At 39.1% G+C, this 21018-nt stretch overlaps 1 protein-coding gene across 2 annotated transcripts in view; it reads left to right on the plus strand.

Moving 5' to 3' along the window:
* LOC139945903 (opsin-5-like) overlaps positions 1 to 19351 on the plus strand; it is a 132289-nt gene extending 112938 nt beyond the window's left edge. The window contains exons 1-6 of one of the 2 annotated variants that reach the window (XM_071943409.1): positions 3602 to 3750; positions 10395 to 10558; positions 13234 to 13360; positions 14321 to 14417; positions 15816 to 16047; positions 17304 to 19351. In XM_071943409.1, coding sequence (XP_071799510.1) covers positions 3681 to 3750; positions 10395 to 10558; positions 13234 to 13360; positions 14321 to 14417; positions 15816 to 16047; positions 17304 to 17996 — 1383 coding nt within the window. In that variant the 5' untranslated portion in view covers positions 3602 to 3680 and the 3' untranslated portion in view covers positions 17997 to 19351. Of the gene's footprint in view, positions 1 to 3601; positions 3751 to 10394; positions 10559 to 13233; positions 13361 to 14320; positions 14418 to 15815; positions 16048 to 17303 lie in introns of those variants that run through there. The other variant, XM_071943410.1, reaches the window with a different exon arrangement.
* The last annotated feature ends 1667 nt before the right edge of the window (positions 19352 to 21018 follow it).

Below are 21018 nucleotides of genomic sequence, written 5' to 3' on the forward strand. Positions count from 1 at the left end.
GTATAAAACATTGTGAGAAACAGCTCCCTCTGAAGTGGAGTTAATTTCGAGAAAGAAGTAATTTTCCATGAGTTTGATTTTGAGACCTCAGATTTAGAATTTGAGGTTTTGAAATCAAGCATCTGAAAGCACACAACTTCTGTGACGCAGGTGTTTTTCTCGCAACTTTGACGATCAATTGACCTCAAATTTTCACAGGTTCAATTTATGCACATGTTGAGATACACGAATTGGGAAGACTTGTGTTTGAAAATTACCAATAGTGTCCAGTCTTTAAGGATGTTTTTATATATAATTTGCATCCAAGGATTAGCCTATGGTATTTTTTGTTTTGTTTTATATCGGATTACGGTTAGTATAATTATGTAGGGCCTAATAACTCATTATAGGATTTCTGGAGTTCTGTGAAAAAAAGTTTACAGGCATAGTGTTCGGGTGGGATTTGAACCCTCGACCTTTATCATTCTAGAGCAGTGTCTTACCAACTAGACCACCGAGAGGGCAATTTTGATTCATTCACATAATTTTTATGAACAAATACCCTCCACGTGCGCCAATCTAATCAACCCCGTACCTCTTGTAGATCAAGTTTTTTTTTAAAATAAACTCACTGTACAATTGCTTCTTAGCCTCATTAGTCGTAAAGTTTTGGAGAGAGAAAAAAGTGACTCAAGAGATCCGCGTTAAATGAGTTGTAAATGATAATTTGCAAACATTTATTTTCGTCAAACTATTTCCAAACTACAGCCCTCAGCAAGTAATATTATAGGCCTAAGGGACGCTTTCTGTGACGTTTGTGTTTTACGTCGTGAAAAAGTAAACCCGCATGGTTTATGCGTTGAGGGTAGGAAAAGTAAAATTTTAATTTCAGGTGACTTAACTTCAGGGAAATTAGGCTACTATGGCCTATTTAAAAACTATTTTCGAGCCCTTATTTGTGCAGCACGGTCGTGCTTATTTACCTGCACCATTAGTCTAAAAAATCATCATTATACTAAAGTAATAATAACATATGTTAAAGTAATAATAGAATGTCATTTGTCCTCACCACTTTACTCCTGTTGGTTCACAGCCAACAATTGGGATACCTTTCCGTATGGCGCCACCACTTTTTCACTTATTTTGTACAAAAAGGGATCAATCAGGTAAATTAGATACTATATTATTTTATTTCGAATGAAAAAGTGGTGGCGCCATACGGAAACTTTTCCAACAATTGTTTCTGATATAGAAACTTTGATCGGTTATAATTTTCCCACTTTTTCTGGATCCTTCCCTTAATCCCTTTCCCCTCTGAAGAAGGTCGGTTTGGATATAAAGCTAATTAGGCCATCTACCATACTCATTAATAATAATATGAATATTTATGCGCCGGTTTTCACACAAGATGCTCATTGTGCAAACGGAAAAATTAATTGTAAGAAATATTAGTATAAATATATACAAAGCTACTACTGAGTACTACAAAAACACCATTATAAAAAAAACAGATTGAACAAAACTTAACGGGCTATTTATAAGCTTGTGTGAACTTGAGAGTTTCCTTAAAACTATTCATAAAAGATATTTCGTGAATGTTTTGAGGAAGTTTATTCCAAAGAAGAGGACCAGCACTATTAGAATGATCGATCAGGTATTGTGGGTGAGAGCACGGAGGAAGACAATTAGTATTCTTCCTCCATTGTTGAGAGAAAACATATATGCAATTAAAGGACAAATCTGAAGATCTTGGCCTCGTAGTACGGAGGCTTATACTTGGTCATTAGAGAATAATTATTTTTAGGGACAAAATCTTGTAACGAACGAAAACATAAAATATACGATAGTGAACAGGAGCCAGTGAAGGTAATTTGAATGTGATGTGTTGTCTTTTCCGAGAAAATGAGACTATGCGTGCTGCATTATTTTGAAGTCAACGCGTGGAAGTGTTTTTAGTTTTTCAAAACATTGAGATTGGGCCCCGAGTTTTTAATCGATATTACGAAACATTCAGAAATGTTACACATATCAAAATTACATTTAAATTGTGAACAAACGCATTTCATACAAGTTAAAATAGCATTTCCGTTAAAAACATTGCGCTCAAGTAGCTGTTTAACACAAGATGTGAAGTGCAATTACCGATTCTTATAACCTGGTGACGTTTTAATCAAATGTCTAAAATCTAATTAGAAATAGAAACAGCGAGCTCGAGGTAATTGATAAGTTTAAAATGCAATTTACACGTTTTAATTAAAAATAAATAAAAATTGTAGCATAAGACATATAGCTTGCTCAAGATGGCGCAACTTCATGGAGACTGGGGCAAATTGCATCCTCAACACTACGATTAGTTCCGTAAGCAAACTGATGACTATCCAATCCAGGAAGTAAAATTGATTTCAAAAATTGAAAAACGAAACCTTGAACTTTTTTCATCGGAACTGAAGTGAGTGCCACTGGCCTGTAATCATTTAATGGTAGTGGACACTATTGGTAATTGTCAAAGACTAGCCTTCACAGTTGGTGTATCTCAACATATGCATAAAATAACAAACCTGTGAAAATTTGAGCTCAATTGGTCATCGAATTGCGAAATAATAATGAAAGAAAAAAAAACCCTTGTCACACGAAGTTGTGTGCGTTTAGATAGTTGATTTCGAGACCTCAAGTTCTAAATCTGAGGTCTCGAAATCAAATTCGTGGAAAATTACTTCTTTCTCGAAAACTATGGCACTTCAGAGGGAGCCGTTTCTCACAATGTTTTATACCATCAACCTCTCCCCATTACTCGTTACCAAGTGAGGTTTTATGCCGATAATTGTTTTGAGTAATTACCAATAGTGTCCACTGCCTTTAAATGTGAATAATGTACTTGTTCTTATAGGAACATGCTTTAATACCCCCAAAAACATTTAAACAAAAAGGAACTTTGCGTTGTAAAAGAGATAAGTTTAAAAATGTCAGTAAAAACAACAGCCATCAGCTGGGCTGAGCAGAACAGAATTTCAACAATGTCCTTCCCCACAAAATGGCGGGCCTAATTGTTCTGCTGCCACAGCTGAGGCAAAGAGATTTTCTAATCATTTACTCATTATAATAACTGCACGCTTACGTGTTTTATTGCATAAACAGCAACAGTTTGGGAGATTTGAAGACAATGCGCATCTTTAACTCCATGTCACAATAGGATCAATGCTTAAGCAGCTTCCACTCTCAAGCATCATAAGAAAACCGTGGACTGCAGTGGTTTGGTCACCTCCAACTCAAACCAATGGGAACACTAGTCCAACAACTCCTGAACTGGTCACCAACCCTGCATGGGAAACGTAGACGAGGTCGCCCAAGGACAACATGGCAAAATGAAATCTATGAGAGGGACCTCCTCTCCAGACTTGGCACCTGTGGAGGAGGCATGCAGAAGCGGCAGTTCAACCAGTCAGGCAGCGGTTCAGAAATGAATGATGCTAACTGATGATGATGATGATGTTGCGTTGATTGATGGTGAATTTTACGGAACGTGCCAATGCGCGCGCATACTCAAAAAAACGATTACAATGCAAGCGCAAAAAAAAAAATAACCCTCGTGTATAGGCCTACACCTTGCGTGACAAACACAAATATGACGTAGGCCTAACAACCGAAGAAACAACACGGGTTACAACTCCTCAATTGAAGCTGCATTGAAGGTAGAAGATCAAATGGACAAGTATGCATCAAACCTGTCGCCCGTGGGTGGAGTGCTATCGGGCTTCTTCATTTCTATTGTCAGTAAGTATTGTTGTTCGGTGCGTGTCATGCTACTGTTTTTCTGTTTTATTTAAATCTTAGGCCTAATCTTTGAAGAGACACATTGCCTTGGATCGGGCGAGTTGGTCTATGACAAGCGTTTGAAACCGTTTGAGTAGAATACAACGAACCACAGAAATACGCCATTTTGTGTAGTCAAGTTTTGACTTCATAAAATGGCCGACCGTGTTGGTTCGCAAAGTAAAAGGAAAACCACACAAAAAGTGGCATGTTTGTGTCTTAGATCATTATATTCTACTTGTTGAACATCTTTCTTACCATGCAAACCTTATAAGATGCTAATACATGTAATTGGGCCTCAGAATTCGTCACTGCAGTAACCTATGTCTTTCTGAAAGTTTGTATATAAGTTTGTATATACTCGGAGCGCCTTGAGCACCTTGTTTCGTGCGCTATAAGACTTCGATATTATGATTATTATTATTATTATTAATTCAAAATGCCGTAGAATTTTGAGATATCGCCGTAAATCCAGCGGGCGCCTTTGACTGGATACATGAAAAATATTGGTAATACAAAATAATGTGTACACAATCTGATAAACGCTTCAGGTAATGTTTCGCAGATTCATTTGTTTGGGGAAAACGAATGGTGTGTTTTTCCGTTGTTCTATACTTCGAAGTGAAATTATTCTCAAAATGCCTTTAAAGGCAGTGGACACTATTGGTAGTTACTCAAAAATAATTTTTAGCATAAAACTTTTCTTGATTGGGAGTAATGGGGAGAGGTTGATAGTATAAAACATTGTGAGAAACAGCTCCCTCCGAGGTGACGAAGTTTTCGAGAAAGAAGTAATTTTCCACGAATTTGATTTCGAGATCTCAGATTTAGAATACGAGGTCTCGAAATCAAGCACCTGAAAGCACATAACTTCGTGTGACCATGGTGCAACAAAGGTATTTCCCCCATTAATTTCTCGCAACGTCGACGACCGATTTAGCTCAAATTTTCACAGGTTTGTTATTTCATGTTTATGTTTAGATACACCAACTGTGAAGACTAGTCTTTTACACGAATCGTGTCCGGTGTCTTTAAATATTCTATCGAAAAACTGTCAAGTTTTTATCGCCTTGCGTTTTAAGAGAAATTACCAAACGTACCTTCTCTTTGAAAACTAGCTCATTACATTGGGAAAAACAACGCGTAAGCTTTCTTAGCAATCGGTGTATGGGTAAAAACCAAAACTATATTCTTTATCCCCGGTGCAAATTTAACATCTATTATAAAAACTATTTCATCAGGTGTAATGAAAAGACAGACTCAAAGCTAAGAAAGTACTGGGTGAATGAATCCAATAACAATGGTAGAGTCTATGGGTTTTGAGATCAACATCATGCCTGTGTTGCCAAGTACATGTACATGTAGATGTTTTTCTTAAGAGAATTGTCTCGCTTTATCTACGACTACTAAAGGTAGAGTCAGTGACTTAAGAGCATCTGTTCCTGGTAGTGGGACGTGAAACCATGGTCCCTAATTAACCCCATGATTAATACAGTTCAGGTTCGTGGGTCTTTTGTTCAGCAGCTTCCCTTTTCAAATCTGTCTCTCGGTAAACTCTCTGCTGAACAATGGTTACCTTGCATAAGTGCATTGGGGAATGCCCGACGCGTGAGAAGTGCTCAGCTACTGGTTAAAGGAACACGTTGCCTTGGATCGGACGAGTTGGCCTATAAAAAGCGTTTGTAACCGTTTGTTATGAAATGTATATGGTTAGAAAAGATGTTTTAAAAGTAGAATATAATGATCCACACAAGTATCACTCAAAATTGCACGGTTTTCTTTTTACGTCGCGAACTATCACGGTCGGCCATTTATGGGAGTCAAAATTTTGACTCCCATAAATGGCCGACCGTGTTTGTCGACGAGGTAAAAAGAAAACCATGCAATTTCGAGGCATGCTTGTGTGGATTATTGTATTCTACTTTTACATCCCTCTTTCTAACCATATGCATTTTATAACAAACGGTCACAAAACGCTTTTCAAATACCAACTCGACCGATCCAAGGCAACGTGTTCCTTTAAGAACTGACGTGTCACTTACTGTCGTATGCGACTGCATGATTGTCATGTGTCATTGCTGAGGGACAACACTGACCAAGAGATGACATATTATTAGGGTAACAAGTGAACTAGCCTTTGGTGGCAAGTGGTGAATATTGTTCTGTCCGATGATCTGTTGCTTGGGTTTATGTGGGGCACACGATTACATTAAAGGTAGGTCTTATGGGATTTGAGGCTTGGTGAGAATATACTGGTCTTAGACAATTACCAAAGGTGTCCAGAACACAACTTGGAAAACACCTCCATGTAATACTAAACTATGAATCAAAAAGGTTGACAACCGCTATGTCCATGCCGTAAACAGAATCGCGCGCATAACATTCAACTACATTGGAACCTGAAGAGACTAGCGAAGAAAATTATTCAAGGAAGTCGAGGAAGGGCTCAAGTTTAACCGGAGCTAAATTTGGACGTTATCAATATATTCTATATCTAAAAAGGGACTTTATATGCATTGACGTCATACAGCTGCCATTTAAGATGTAAACCAATGACAACAAACAGTGAGAAATCGCACAAGGCCCTCATACATTGTCCGCCATCTTTGATTAAACGTGCACGCATGAAAGGCTAAGGCCGAGAGTCTAGAGCAGCGCGTACATCAAAGATGGTGGTCAATGACGTCATGTAATCCATCTACCACACAGGATTGGCCACCGAACTAAGTCATTTTGACCACTAGGCGAGGGCGCCCTGACTCAAATTTTGACCACTAGGCGAGGTCGCCCTAGACTCAAGATCATTTTTGTTGGCGTTCGTCCAAACAAGTGTCATTGAATGTTATGAACGAGTTGGCTTAATCGTATCAATGGTGCCACATTTAAACGAGCATTGCTCATGGCGCCTTACAGTAACATTAATTGTGCCGTTAATGGTGTCATTATTTAAAGACAGTGGACACTATTGGTAATTGTCAAAGACCAGTCTTCACAGTTGGTGTATCTCAACATATGCATAAGATAACTAACCTGTGAAAATTTGAGCCCAATCGGTCATCAAAGTTGCGAGATAATAACGAAAGAAGAAAACACCCTTGCCACACGAAGTTGTGTGCTTTCTGATGCTTGATTCCGAGACCTCAGATTCTAAACTTGAGGTCTCGGAATCAAATTCGTGGAAAATTACTTCTTTCTCGAAAACTACGTCACTTCAGAGGGAGCCGTTTCTCACAATGTTTCATACTATCGACCTCTCCCCATTACTCTTTACCAAGTGAGGTTTTATGCTGATAACTATTTTGAGTAATTACCAATCACTGCCTTTAAACGATCATTACCCATGGCGCCTTACAGCAAATCTCTTTTAAAGGTAGGATTTTAGTGACATCTTATCTTACTAATTATAAGTACTGTAGCCAGGTGATTGTATGATGTTGCTAAGGAACTGTTCCATATACTGGAAAAAGGCAACAGAAAAGGCGAGGTCTTCCTCACTTTACTAGTAGAAATTTACCTTCCAGATCTGTGGAAATAATTATTGGTTCGAAACACAATGGCGCCCGAACGAGGAGAAGGTGTGTGGAAAAAACACGTGTGTTATATGGAAGTGATTATTATATATATATTATGTTATTAGTTATTTTCTTGTAATCAGACTTAAAGGTCTTATGCATCAATGAAAGCTCCATCAGGCTGACTGTTAGCAGAGTAACCCATTTAGCTAATTCTATGCCCGAACGCAAACGTCCTCTAGCGGTTCATTACACAGTCTTCTTCATTCACTAATGAGGATGGTTGTTACTACGCACTAATTAACCGCGTTCGCCATTGTTCGCGTACTATTTTTAGCTCGTTTTTACTGTGTGGAAAACATTATTGTGCTGCTGACAACCGAAAACTTCCCGTGATTATAGTTTGATTTAATGCCATTCAACCTTAGTTACAGATAGGAAAATACAAATTGTAACTAGAATTAAATATGCATATAATGAAATATTGAAAAACTCCTAAGGAAACAATATGAAAATTCGAACTTAAAGGGTGTATGTACGTTTTGTAGAACAAAAAAAAAACAATGTCCACAGATTTACACTAAACTTACACAATTTGAAGATAATGATAGTAGAAAGCTTCCCTGAAAATATTACGTGCTGAGGTGCTGTAGTTTTGGGGTAATGAGTAAAACAGGGTCATGAAAATAATTTGGAAAAGCATTTACAAACGTATTTTCGTTACATTGTTTTACTCATTTCTCAAAAACTACAGCACCTCACTAAATAATATTTAAAGGGAAGCTTTCCACTATCATTATCTTCAAACCCTGTAAGTTTAAAGTAAATCTATGGGCATTTTGAAAAAGTATCCAAATCCTTTGAAGGCACTATTGGTAGTTACTCAAAATAATTGTTAGCAGAAAATGCAGCACTGGAGAGCTGTTGATAGTATAAAAACATTGTGAGAAACGGCTCCCATTTAACTTGTGTTCTAATTCTCTATATTTGTCAAGTTTGATATTTTATGCACATGTTGAGACTGGTCTTTAACAGTTACTAGTAGTGTACAGTGTCTTTAAAATACAATTAGATGACTAGGGTGACGATTAGAGATGTACACAAGAAAATATGAAGGTTTAAGTTGGTTAATTTAAAGCCATTGGACCCTTTCGGTTCAGAAAAAAAAAAGTTCACAGATTTACAAATAACTTACAGGGTTTACAGAAGGCAATGGTGAAAGACTTCTCTTGAAATATTATTCCATGAAATGCTTTACTTTTTGAGAAAACAGCAAAACAATATAAATTCTCGTTAACGAGAATTACGGATTTATTTGAAACACATGTCATGACACGGCGAAACGCGCGGAAACAAGGGTGGGTTTTTCCGTTGTTTTCTCCCGACTCCGATGACCGATTGAGCCTAAATTTTCACAGGTTTGTTATTTGATATAGAAATTGTGGTTCACAAAGTGTGGGCCTTGGATAACACTGTTTACCGAAAGGGTCCAATGGCTTTAAACACGCCACGTATACAGTAACACAAACGGGGAAGCCACAAGATCATTAATTTCCCAAGAGGGTAAAGCTTATAGGGAAACCATGGACATTGAGTTCCTTTTCCCCAAATGAATATTACAGAAAAACGTGTGTCATAGGGGAGTGTTTGTTCTTATAATGTTTTTGGTATACAAACCGCATGTGACACTAACTTGATAATCGCACGGTATATTGAAAATGTACGGTACACTCTAATAACTTAAGAGTTGAATCCAACACTTGCTTGAGTTCCGTGAGTGACTACACTTTGAAAGTGTTACCGTAGCGTTTTGTTTGTTAAATCTAGCATTTTAAATTGTTGATCCAACGCAAAAAGGGTTAATTCAACATTTTTTCAAAAATATTTCTTGGCATTGTTGGATTAGCTTTTTAAACATTAATTGGCACTTTAATTGTTGAATGAACACTAAAATGCTGGATTTGACATATCAAATGCTGGATTCAAAACTTTCAAAATGCAGTCAACGAACTCATGCAAGTGTTGGATTCAACTCTTTAGTTTTTAGTGTACAAACAAGACTGGGTGAAAGACCCTTCTTTATGAGTTTTTCAATTTGTTTGCACTCGGCGTAGGTGAAACTAAAAACAAGTATACAAATACCTTATTAATTTACACACCGTACAAACGATTCCACGCAATACTAAAACGAAATAGCAGGAAAATGAATGATACGAGGCTATCAGCCGCAAATCATGCGTTCGTTTAGCTTCCCTGGGTCGACCCCGGTGTGTGGCGGCTTTTTTTTTCAGGACGAACGTGGGAAATTATCTGCACACGTTCGTCCTGGGAAAAAAAAAAACCTTCACACACCGGGGTCGACCCAGGGAAGCTAAACGAACGCACCCAATAAGGGGACCGATGATGGAGGAAGGTGGCAACGATTACATGGAATACAAGAGATCGTTGCATAGCCGAGTAAACCATAGTAGCAAGGACCTTGCTCTATGAATACACAAAGTACAGCTATTTGTACATAAGGAAAGTTTCAAGCTCACAGTTATAAGCAAGATAATGTTACTTACGGACAATATTATAGGAGCAGAACTGAAATAAAACTCGAACTGAACTCAACGGAAACAGGAACAGAAATGACCCTACGGTCCTCGCTACATGAATCTGCTAAGCAGCCAACGCCCACTACGTTGGAACCCGGTGCATTGGACATTCCTAAGGCCCTCAATACAAAGTAAATACCGGAAATGCCATCATTGTACTAAATAAAGGGGAAGGCGGGCGGGATAATACTGGGAATACCTTAGGATAATACAATACAATACAACAAAAACACTTATCGATGTAGATAACGCTATCCTACCACCCCCCCCCCCCTCCTCTCTGACCGTCCGTCACGTAGCGACGTAGTTTGTATTTTTTTTTTTCAATAAAATTGGCTCAATTTAAACTTGAACACTATAAACCATGTGCCCGCAATGGTAATGGTAGCTACTGGTTTGTGTATTTACACATGTACCCGGAGTCTAAAATGTATGTTTCTTCTTATGATTCCTAATCATTTGTATTTTTATCTATCTACCCCCCTTCGTTTCCTAGTATTTATTTCCTGCGTCGGGAATGGAACTGTACTGATCATCTCACTGCGCAAGCGCAAGAATCTAAAGCCGATTGACCTGTTGACGGTGAACTTGGCTCTGTGTGATTTAACGGTGTGTCTGATTGGCTACCCATTACCAGTAGTGTCTGGCTTTGCCAATAGGGTAAGATTAACACTATCAAGATTAGGCCCCTATTTCATAGAGCTGCTTAAGCAGAAAAAGTTGCTTAGCTCAACAACATTTTGTTATTACCAAAATAAGGTTGCCAGCCAATCTACTATGTCACGTTTTTTTTCTTTTTCTTCCAACCCTCGATATGGTTACACTTTTCGGATTGGAGAAAATCAAGATTGACACGCATGGTATTGGACAGGTGTAGTTCTTTTGTCGACCTCCTTTTTTGTGAGCTAAAATAGCCGACACGAACAAGCAAGCCATCTTAACATCGTAACGCAATACTTCGTGTAAAACAGTGGACAAAATCAATCAAACTACCAATATGCCATGCTGTGAGAAACGGCTCCCTCTGAAGTGATGTAGTTTTCGAGAAAGAAGTGATTTTTCCACGAATTTGATTTCGAGACCTCAGGTTTAGAATTTTGGGTCTCGAAATTAAGCATCCGAAAGCACACAACTTGACTAGGGTCTTTTTTCTTTCATTATTATCTTGCAACTTCGACGACCGATTGAGCTCAAATGTCCACACGTTTGTTATTTTATGCATAATTATGTTGAGATGCACCAAATGAGAAGACTTGTCTTTGACAATTACCAATAGTGTCCACTGTCTTTAAATTTCCGTCTGCTGGAGGTACAAAAACGCAAATATGCAGCGAGTAATCCTTGTGAAAGCTAAATATTTTTTCAACTAAGGTAGTCTTATGATGCATAATCATTGTTGGCCTCACATTTCAGGAGGTGAGCATAAACAGACGTATAGCCTTGGGAGTGTTGGAGACAATGTGCAACTGCATGTAATTATAATAATATCGAAGCCTTATCTAGCGCACGTAAAGGTACTCAAGGCGCTCATATACATTTTTACAGAAGGGTTATTGAAGTTATGAATTATGAAACCCAATATTATGTAGCACCTATAAGGGTTTACAAGGTGCTACGGCGCACTCGGCAACCACAGTCAGGAACACCGGGGCGAACCCCTTCTCTTTTCGATAAGTGCATGCCTCTCGGCTATTTAACGTGCGATACACAACACATGGGACCAACGGCTTTACGCCCCACCCGAAGGACGAAGCAATTGTTAAATGTCTTGCTTAAGGATGCAATAACGACTGTGACTCGAACCCACACTCTGCTGATCAGAAACACCAGAGTTTGAATTCGGTGCGCTTAATTGCTCGGCCGGCCATAAACACAGTTATACACTATCCCTGGTGACTTGTCGTGGCCTAGAACAATCACCCCATTACATTCGTTCTATCGCCTCCTTCCTATCATGAAAACGTGCCTTGAAAAGCTTGAACATTGTGTACACATCATTAAAGGAACACGTTGCCTTGGATCGGACGAGTTGGTCTTTGAAAAGTGTTTGAAACAAACGGTTACAACCGCTTTTTAAAGACCAACTCGACCGATTCAAGGCAACGTGTTCCATCTTGCTTGATATGTTAATCTTAAACTAAGATCAATCATTCAATTGATATACTTTGTACAGGGCTCTATATCAATCTAATATGAGTATAGGGTATATGGCCTTAGCTTTCAATCCAAACCGGACCTTCTTCGAATATTATTATCTGTTATACTGCTGCCTCCTTCTGATAAAGCCGTTAATCCCGTGAGTTGGGTAATGCACGTAAAATAACCCTTTTTTTTAGCGTAAAAAGAAGTGCCTCACCCAAGTGTTCCGGTGTCGCATGCAACTAGTCATCTGCAATACTTTCCGAAGGACATTATTGCATATGCAATGATGTCCGCCGGACGTTTGCGTATTCAATCGTGTCCGTCCGGACGCTGCTGCATTATGCAATTGTGTCCACCCGGACACATTTGCATTTATACAGTTGTGTCCGCCCCCGTGCAAAACCGTCCTTACAGTAAATTAAACGACCTTTGTCGACGGCACCCGGACGCCATTTTTTTTAACAAGCTAAGTGCATGTCATAAATGACATGGGAAATGTTCGGCCGTTGGGTATTCGCTGCAATAATAAAATACGTGAATATTCATGCTGCATTACGTAGGTTCAGTGCATGCACGCTCGCTTACGCGCGCACATACAAAGTGTCCGGAGCGGACAGTATTGCATGGCGGACACAATTGCATCTGACACCGGCAGCATTTTGCGCCATAGCACCTAAGTAAGCCATTTCATTGTGCTGTTGATATAAAGGAATACGTCTCATACTCCAATGCATTTACTAATTAGCTCCACATACCTTGCAGGAAAGAATACTGAGCGCTTTGATGCGTCCCTTCTAAAGGGGCGTTAAAGAAGTAAGAACCGCGTATTGTTATTGTTACTTGCAAAACTATTTCTGTGACGTCACTCGAGTGCACTCTATTGATACAGGTAGTGGGTGTTTTTTAACGCATACGCTTTAACTGATTCGTTACAAGGACTGCAAAGAATTCGTATATATCCTTTGCAAAAATGTGACCAGCCGTCGTTTTGACAAAGTACACAAATGAGTACAATTAAATTGAATTGGTTACTTAATCAATGATGGGGGAATAGCTTAGGTCAGAGATTTATCATAGACTCTAATGTGTAGATTCGTGACCACAATGTACTTGCCTTCGGCTCACGAATCTATACACATTCTTATTAGGCGTAATTGCATCTTACTCATTGTGCTGTGTTTCTGTGTTCGCAGTGGTCGTTTGGAGATGCTGGATGTACTTGGTACGGTTTTTGCGGTTTCTTTTTCCCGCTGAATTCCATGATGACGCAGATGGCAATGTCTATATGTAGATACCTCAAGCTCTGCAGAAAGCAATTCGGTAATTATGAAGTAAATAATAATATCATTAAAGGCAGTGGACACTATGGGAGACTTTTGAACGCTAGGTGGCAGCAGACTTATCCTGGTAAATTTCCACCGTTTACATAGTTCTGAGCGTGAGCAGATTACCGAGAACAATGGATTTTACCTGGTAAGTCTGCTGCCACCAAGCGTCCCAAAAGTCTCCCATTGGGAATGGTATACTCAACAAAATTATTAGCATAAAGCCTTACTTGGTAACGAGTAATGGGGGAGGTTGATAGTATAAAACATTGAGAAACGGCACCCTCTGGAGTGACGTTGTTTTCGAGAAAGAAGTATTTTTCAACGAATTTGATTTCGAGACCTCAGAATTAGTATTCGAGGTCTCGAATTCAAGCTGTGAAAGCACACAACATCGTGTGACAAGGGGGTCCTGTCATAGTTATCTCGCAACTTCAACAAGCAATTGAGTTCAAATTTTCAGTGACTAAATCCGGTGTTCGGTGATCGTCACTCAAAAGTCGAATTTGTCCCTCTTTTGAATCAACCTCAAGCAGCAAAGTACATACAAATATTTAAAATAAAAAAAAAATATGACAAAATTATGGAAGACAGATTTCTCAACCTGCCCTGTGCAATTAAAGGTTATAACCGCAGTTTCCGGCGATATGATCAAATTACGTTAAAGAAAAATGCATATTTAAAGGCTTATAAATAAGAAAAACAATATTTCCATCCCCAAATAATTAATTTCCTCAAAAACGGGTGGGTTTTTGCGGTTTTTTTTGCCAATTACTTCCGTTTGAGACTATTGCTAAAAACTACCAGGGACATCCAACATTTGAAGTAAAAATGCACATACGACCTAAATATAGTCCTGCCCCGAAGATATGCGCTATAGCTTTTTTGATTAAATACAATTTTCAAACTTTCATCTTTTTTTTCCTTCTTCGTATATATATTTTTTTTTGCGCAGACGACCGACTGCTTGGGGAACTGATGCCAAAGATAATCGTCTCGTTATGGGTTTATACGTTACTATGGACAATTCCTCCTCTGATTGGCTGGAACAGGTTTGTTTCTAACTAAATATTCAAAAACATGTTTTTTTTTACATTCATAATAATATAGTCTTTTAATATTTTATTGAAAAATAACCTCTTTGTCAAAAATTACGTTACTATGGACAATTCCTCCTCTGATTGGCTGGAACAGGTTTGTTTCTAACTAAATATTCAAAAACATGGTTTTTTTTACATTCAGATAATAATATAGTCTTTTAATATTTTATTGAAAAATAATTTCTTTGTCAAAAATTACGTTACTTTAGAGGGAGCCGTTTCTCCCAATGTTTTTTATGACTATCAACAGCTCTTCATTGCTAATTGCCAAAGTAAATTCTATGCTCTTACAACTATTTTTATTATTACCAATAGTGCCCAGTGCCCAGATACTATTGGTAAATTACTCATAATTCTTTTTAGCATAAAAACTTACTTGTAAGCGATCAACGGAGAGTTGTTGCTTGTATAACACATTGTGGGAGAAACGGTCCCCTCTGAAGTAACGTAGTTTTCGAGAAAGAAGAAATAATTTGATTTCGAGACCTCACAATTAGATTTTGAGGTCAACTTTGCGTGACAAGGGTGTTTTTTTTTCTCCATTATCATCTCGCAACTTAAACTGTGCTTGAGATGCACAAAGTGAGAAGACTGGTCATTGATAATTTCCAAAAATGTCCAGTGTCTTTAAGCAGCTCTTGGGGCCCTTCCTGGAAACAGATTATGATAAGTGCTTTGAGAGGCATAGATAAAAGCGCTATACATTTAAATGGTGATGTTGTAGGGCTTTTGACGGTCACTGTACACTTAGAAAATCAATGTGTGGCGAACAGGTTTTCAACTAGTGGTTAAAACCCAACGAGGCCCGGCCTGTTTCTTGATTTTTTTACCGAGACGAAGTCGACGGTAAATTAGCATTAACCAGGCCTCGGTGGGTTTAAACCACTATAGTTGAAAACCGATTCAACACACATTGATTCCCATTCATAAATACATTTACGGTAAAAAAAACATCAACACTTTTGGTCAAGAAGTAAGATAAATGCAAAAAATATAATTGTTCAATTATTTCTTTCAACACAACACCACTCCAGCTATGAAATGGTAAGGCCCTCGGGTAAACAACTCCTTATAACATGTATAAGGCAGATATAGAATATAATACCTAGATCGGCCGCGCGTACATACGCGCCATAAACCGTATACAAACATTTCTATTTCCAATAGGAATGAAGAAACTGTCTTATAAGCACAAGTGCTAGCTCGCGTGTCACGCCCATGTTTCAACACTTGTTACTGGTGTTATATCATCGGTTCAAACACCCCCACGTGATGCCCTCTCGACCAACCAGAATGGATAAACTGTCTTAGCTATTTATGAATGTTTGTTTGTTCCCTTTGCTGTCTTAGCTACGTCCCCGAGAGGTTTAAATCGTCGTGTACTGTCGATTGGGCAAGCCAGGATCGAGTGGACAGGAGTTACATCATTTGCATATTCGTGTTCTGTTACCTGGTACCACTGGCCGGACTTTTAGGTAGTTACATCGCCATTGCGAGAAAGATACTCAACCATCGAAGCTTGATCCTCAAACAACACACATCTCATTTTACCCATTTTTGGACGGAGGTTCGCTTAATCAAGGTGATTTTATTAGCTTTTTCCCATTATTTATGATCGAAAAGAGCTTTTATTAAAAAGAAAAATTCAATTTTTACAATTTGCTCTCATTTGCAATGTTGATTTCATACTTTGTTCAAAGCTAATTACCTTTCCAGACGTTAATTGTAGAGATATAATTTGGCAACACAACCAAATAAATATTAATTATTGTGAAACCACAATCTTTTCACTAAGCTTGGAAGCAGTGGGTTTTTTAAGTGGAGATTCAGAGTCCAGGATTCAAAGTGCTGTAAGGACCATATACATTGGTAGCAGGCCTGTCTGATGATATAGATTTTGAAGGGTTTTAGCAGGTTTTGCAAGGCAGAGGACACTATTGGTAATTACTCAAAATACTTATTAGCATACAACATCACTTGGTAACGAGTAATGGGGTGAGGTTGATAGTTGAAACATTGTGAGAAACGGCTCCCTCTGAAGTGACGTATAGTTTTCGAGACAGAAGTTATTTCCGCGAATTTGATTTTGAGACCTCAAGTTTTGAATTTGAGGTTTCGAAATCAAGCATCTGAAAGCACACGACTTCGTGTGACAAGGGTATTTTTTCTGACATAGTTATCTCGCAACTCCGATGACCGATCGAGCTAAAAATGTCAGACTCACAGGTTTGTTATTTTATGCATATGTTGAGATACACCAAGTGAGAAGACTGGTCTTAGACAATTACCTCTAGTGTCCAATGTCTTTCAAGCCGATAGAATAGTTAAGTTGTTGACTAAAATGTGTTTTCGGTCTACTAACTGCAGAGAACAAATCTGAATGCACTAACACATTTGAGGCTCTATTATATTTCAGTTCAATCATTTAATTTTATTGACTTCACATGTAAAAACACAAAGTAAAACAAAAATAACGATAAAGAAAACATACATAGTACGGGAGAGAAGAGGAAAAAAGAAACACCACTCTTAACTTTTTTACATAAAAGTATCAAGTGAATCTCCTGATGCCACAATTTAGGAAACAGGCCATAAAAATGGCATTATGGACATGAGTTACACATGGCAAACAGTTTAAAAAAAAACATGAAATCTTGCAAGTGACTAAAACTATAAAAGCGTTACGTCCATCATAGAAAACACAAACTTGGTTGAAGAGAAATTCTGGTATTTACAAAGTAAAAAGCACTATAAATATTATTTTGATGCACTGAAATGCTACAAACATAATTTTGTTTATTCACTTTTCTCCTTCACTTTGATTTTAACTCATTTCAGTCGTCACTGGCCGTCACTGTAGCTTTTACAATAGCATGGACTCCATACGCCGTGGTATCTTTTTTAGCAATGGTGATGGACGTGTCATATATTCCCCACTCAGTCTACGCCATTCCCACCTTCATGGCCAAATCGGCAGCTTGCTACAACCCCGTAATCTACGTTATGTTCAACAAGAAGTTCAAAGAAGAGTTGCAACGATTGTGCTGTTGTTGTGGCTGCATGTGCTGCAAGGTTTCTATAAATATAAGCACCCACAAAAACATCGCTAAGTTTGGAGAAGTCGGGTGTGTTACATGGACAAACCCCTTTTCCCGCCAGTTTGTCCACTTGCCACATTCCCCCGCTATGGGGGACCAGCGACGGTTGTTTGTATCCTCTAAAAAGAACAGCCAAAGCTTGGAACCCCGTCATCCTTTGGGGATGGTTATCCACGAGACGAACTGCGACCCGATGATGTTCATAGCAGAGGAGGACGTCCCGGGGCCCTCTACCGGCAATACTGTTGTACACCCGTTCAGTAAACCCACGTGCTCTACCGCTCTGCCTCTTGTGAATCTACCACATGTACCGGTGCCGTACTTAGAAGCTACCATACAGGAATTCACGCCAACATCCAGGCAGTGCGAAAGTGAGGATGGTTCATCAAGACGTATATCTGTTGCAGTTGTCTATGCAGAGTCACAAATGTGATCAGCTTTCAGATAGACACATCCGCAAGAAGGATTCATGGTCTATATTTTCTCAGGGATCCATGAGTGGTGTAATTTAGTGGTTCCCTCATTTGAAATCAGGACTAAAATTAAATTGAATGTGATAATTTCAATGTTTTTAAATTTATGCACAAATTCACTGGCGAGACGTTGACCTATATTTTATGTTGTTTTACCAAGTGAGTTTTGAAATTGCACAAGTTGTGTTTCTGGGTGTTTTTATTGAAAACTAGAGGCAATCAACGTACAGGTTAAAACGAGTCCAGCATTGACACTATATTATGGATAGCACATCTTCATCGATCGCCATTTGATGATACACAAATGGAAAAGTGCACACGCGAACGCGCTGCACACAACTCTCGGCCAATGATAGCCTTTTACGCGTGTAGGTTTAATAACAAATGATGGTCAATGACGTCATGTGCAATCTATCTATTAGGCCTAGGTCATGTCCTAGGTATTATGTGCGTACACAAACAGGACGTGGTCGGTATTGCATGCAGTAAGAAACAATATATATTTATATAAACAAACAAACAAAGTGGGACGAAAATGCACTGTGATCCGAATAGTTTACCAATGGTTTATGACGTAAGCCACTGTAATAGCTTATCGCTGCCGCGTGACATACAATCCTCCAATCAAATGACAAGGATCTAAGTGATGTTGGAAGATTTGCGTGGTGTGAATAATAAGAATAGCACTTTAAATATTTTCAAAAGTAAACTTGCCGGCAATACCATGTATTCATTCTTTATCGTGTTGGCTTTGAAATGTCAAGACCAAAACCAATTTTTTTCAGAGCCAAAAGAGAGTTAAGCGAGAGGTTAACTTCAAATGGACGCCATCTCATGAACCTCTGGTGGTCGCCTGCCACTCATCATATCCCAGTCCAGCATCAGCATCCTCAATATCTAAATGTTTTTGTTGTTGAGTTGCGTTCTTCTTCAGAGCCAACTCGGTTGTACCCGCAAGTTTACTATCATTATAGTTTCCTCTGGAAAGGAATTATTTGGGTCATGACTTGGAAGCAGTATTGTTTTTGTTTTAGAACTGTAAAATGGTCGCCTAATAGGTTCCAAGAACATTCGTTTGCTACGTGCCTGTGAAGTGCATTGGTTGCTATTGGTCTGGTACGGGGAGTCGGTTTGGGCTGGATTGCAAATAAAGAAATTTTAAAAAATCTGCTGGTGATTTTAAAATGGTTTATACTTAATTTTAAATGTACGTGTAAATATTAATGTCTTTTTAACTCATTGCACATTGCGGGACAGAGAATTCCATGTTGTTTGAAACCAATGTGACCAATAAATAAGTGAATGAAGGAATGAATGAACGAATGAATGTTTTTCTTCTGGTCTAAAGCTCACTGCATAAGACATTAATATCGTGCTGGTGAGATACATGTTGTCAGGTCCCATGTACCTGTATCTGTTATGCGATATAAAGTACAGTCGGCTCTCGTTATATTAAAGAGCAATGTTAAAGGCACTGATGGGTCGATTTCACAAATAGCTAGGACTAGTTCTAACTTAGGACTAGTCCTTTTGAGATATAAAAAAACTCGTCCTAACTCGAGATAAGAATTGACTTAACTCTTTGTGAAATACTCAAAATAATTGTTAGCATTAAAACTCACTTGGTACTAAACGAGCAGTGGAGAGCTGTTGATAGTGTTATAACACACATTGTGCTAGGAAACGTGAACTTGCTGGGGAAAAACGGCGCGGTGAGATCGATCACCCCTGGGAACGAGGTTGCCCGAGGGCCATACGTACCCACGAATGACGCGTTCGCCGAGTTGGCGACTTAAACCACACCTGTTACGTCATGCTATTGTCTAATCGCTCCATTATTATTCATTACTATATTATGAAGTCTTCTTATACAAGGACACGCGTGATTGTTATACGAGTAGTCTTACACGAGGGCACACGTGACTGTCATTTGAATGTGCATCTACGAGGACATAGTAAGTGATTGTCAAATACATGTATTGGCATACGATGAAAAGCAGGAACGTGACACTAGTGTCACAGTGCACTGTGAGGTGTTTGGCCATAGCCTAAGCTTTTAACCCCAAGGCTCACCCGTGTGTGTGTGTGTGGGGGGGGTGGGGGGGGGGGGGGGTGGGGGACTTTTGCTTATGATGTTGCTAATGGTACGTGTCAGGGCCGAGCGGATAAGAGCACCGAACTAAAGCTCTGGTGTTTCTGTTCAGCAGAGTGTGGATTCGAATCCCGGTCGTGACACTTGTGTCCCTGAGCAAGACACTTGCTTCTCTTCGCTCGGGGTACTAATATGGGTATCTGTGAGGGCAGTAATGGTTCTTGTGTTTTCAGCTAGTGTGCTACATTGGCGGCACAGGTTGTATACTCCCCATAGGGAGCTGAGATGGTTTAAGGAATTAAATGGCCCAGTGATAAGAGTAGTAATGTTGGAAGCGCTTTGTGACATGGTGGAGAAAGCGCTATATGAAAACCGAATATTATTATTACTACACTATGATGGATATCGTTATTTTAATGCATAGATGCTGGGTGATCCAGTACTAGCCGTCACAGAGGAAAAGACAGAAACATGACACTGTGAGGTGTTTAGGCCAGGTCGCGGGGGGGGGGGGGCTTTTGCTAATGATGCATAGATGCTGTGTCATCCAGCCGTCGTCTAGCCGCCACGGAGGAAAAAGCGAAGACACTGTGAGAGGTGTTTAGGCCAAGGCCCACTTAACATCTAGACGTGTACTAGTTCCCCAAGGCGTATTGTCAGTAGTATGTGGGGCAATTCCTAATGATGTTCCATGGTGGATCTGGATACCATAATAATTATTATTTTAATGCGTAGACGCTGTGCGATCCAACCGTCTAGCCGTCACAGCCGACAAATTGGCACTGTCCAATGGCCAGGCCTAGTCTCAGTACATGTATACCTTGGTGGTTGAATGGCGTAGGCCTGGGGCCGAGGGCATACAACAAAGATTTATGACAACATGGGGGTGT

The sequence above is a fragment of the Asterias amurensis genome, chromosome 13 (assembly GCF_032118995.1).
Source record: "Asterias amurensis chromosome 13, ASM3211899v1".
Classification (NCBI taxonomy): domain Eukaryota; kingdom Metazoa; phylum Echinodermata; class Asteroidea; order Forcipulatida; family Asteriidae; genus Asterias; species Asterias amurensis.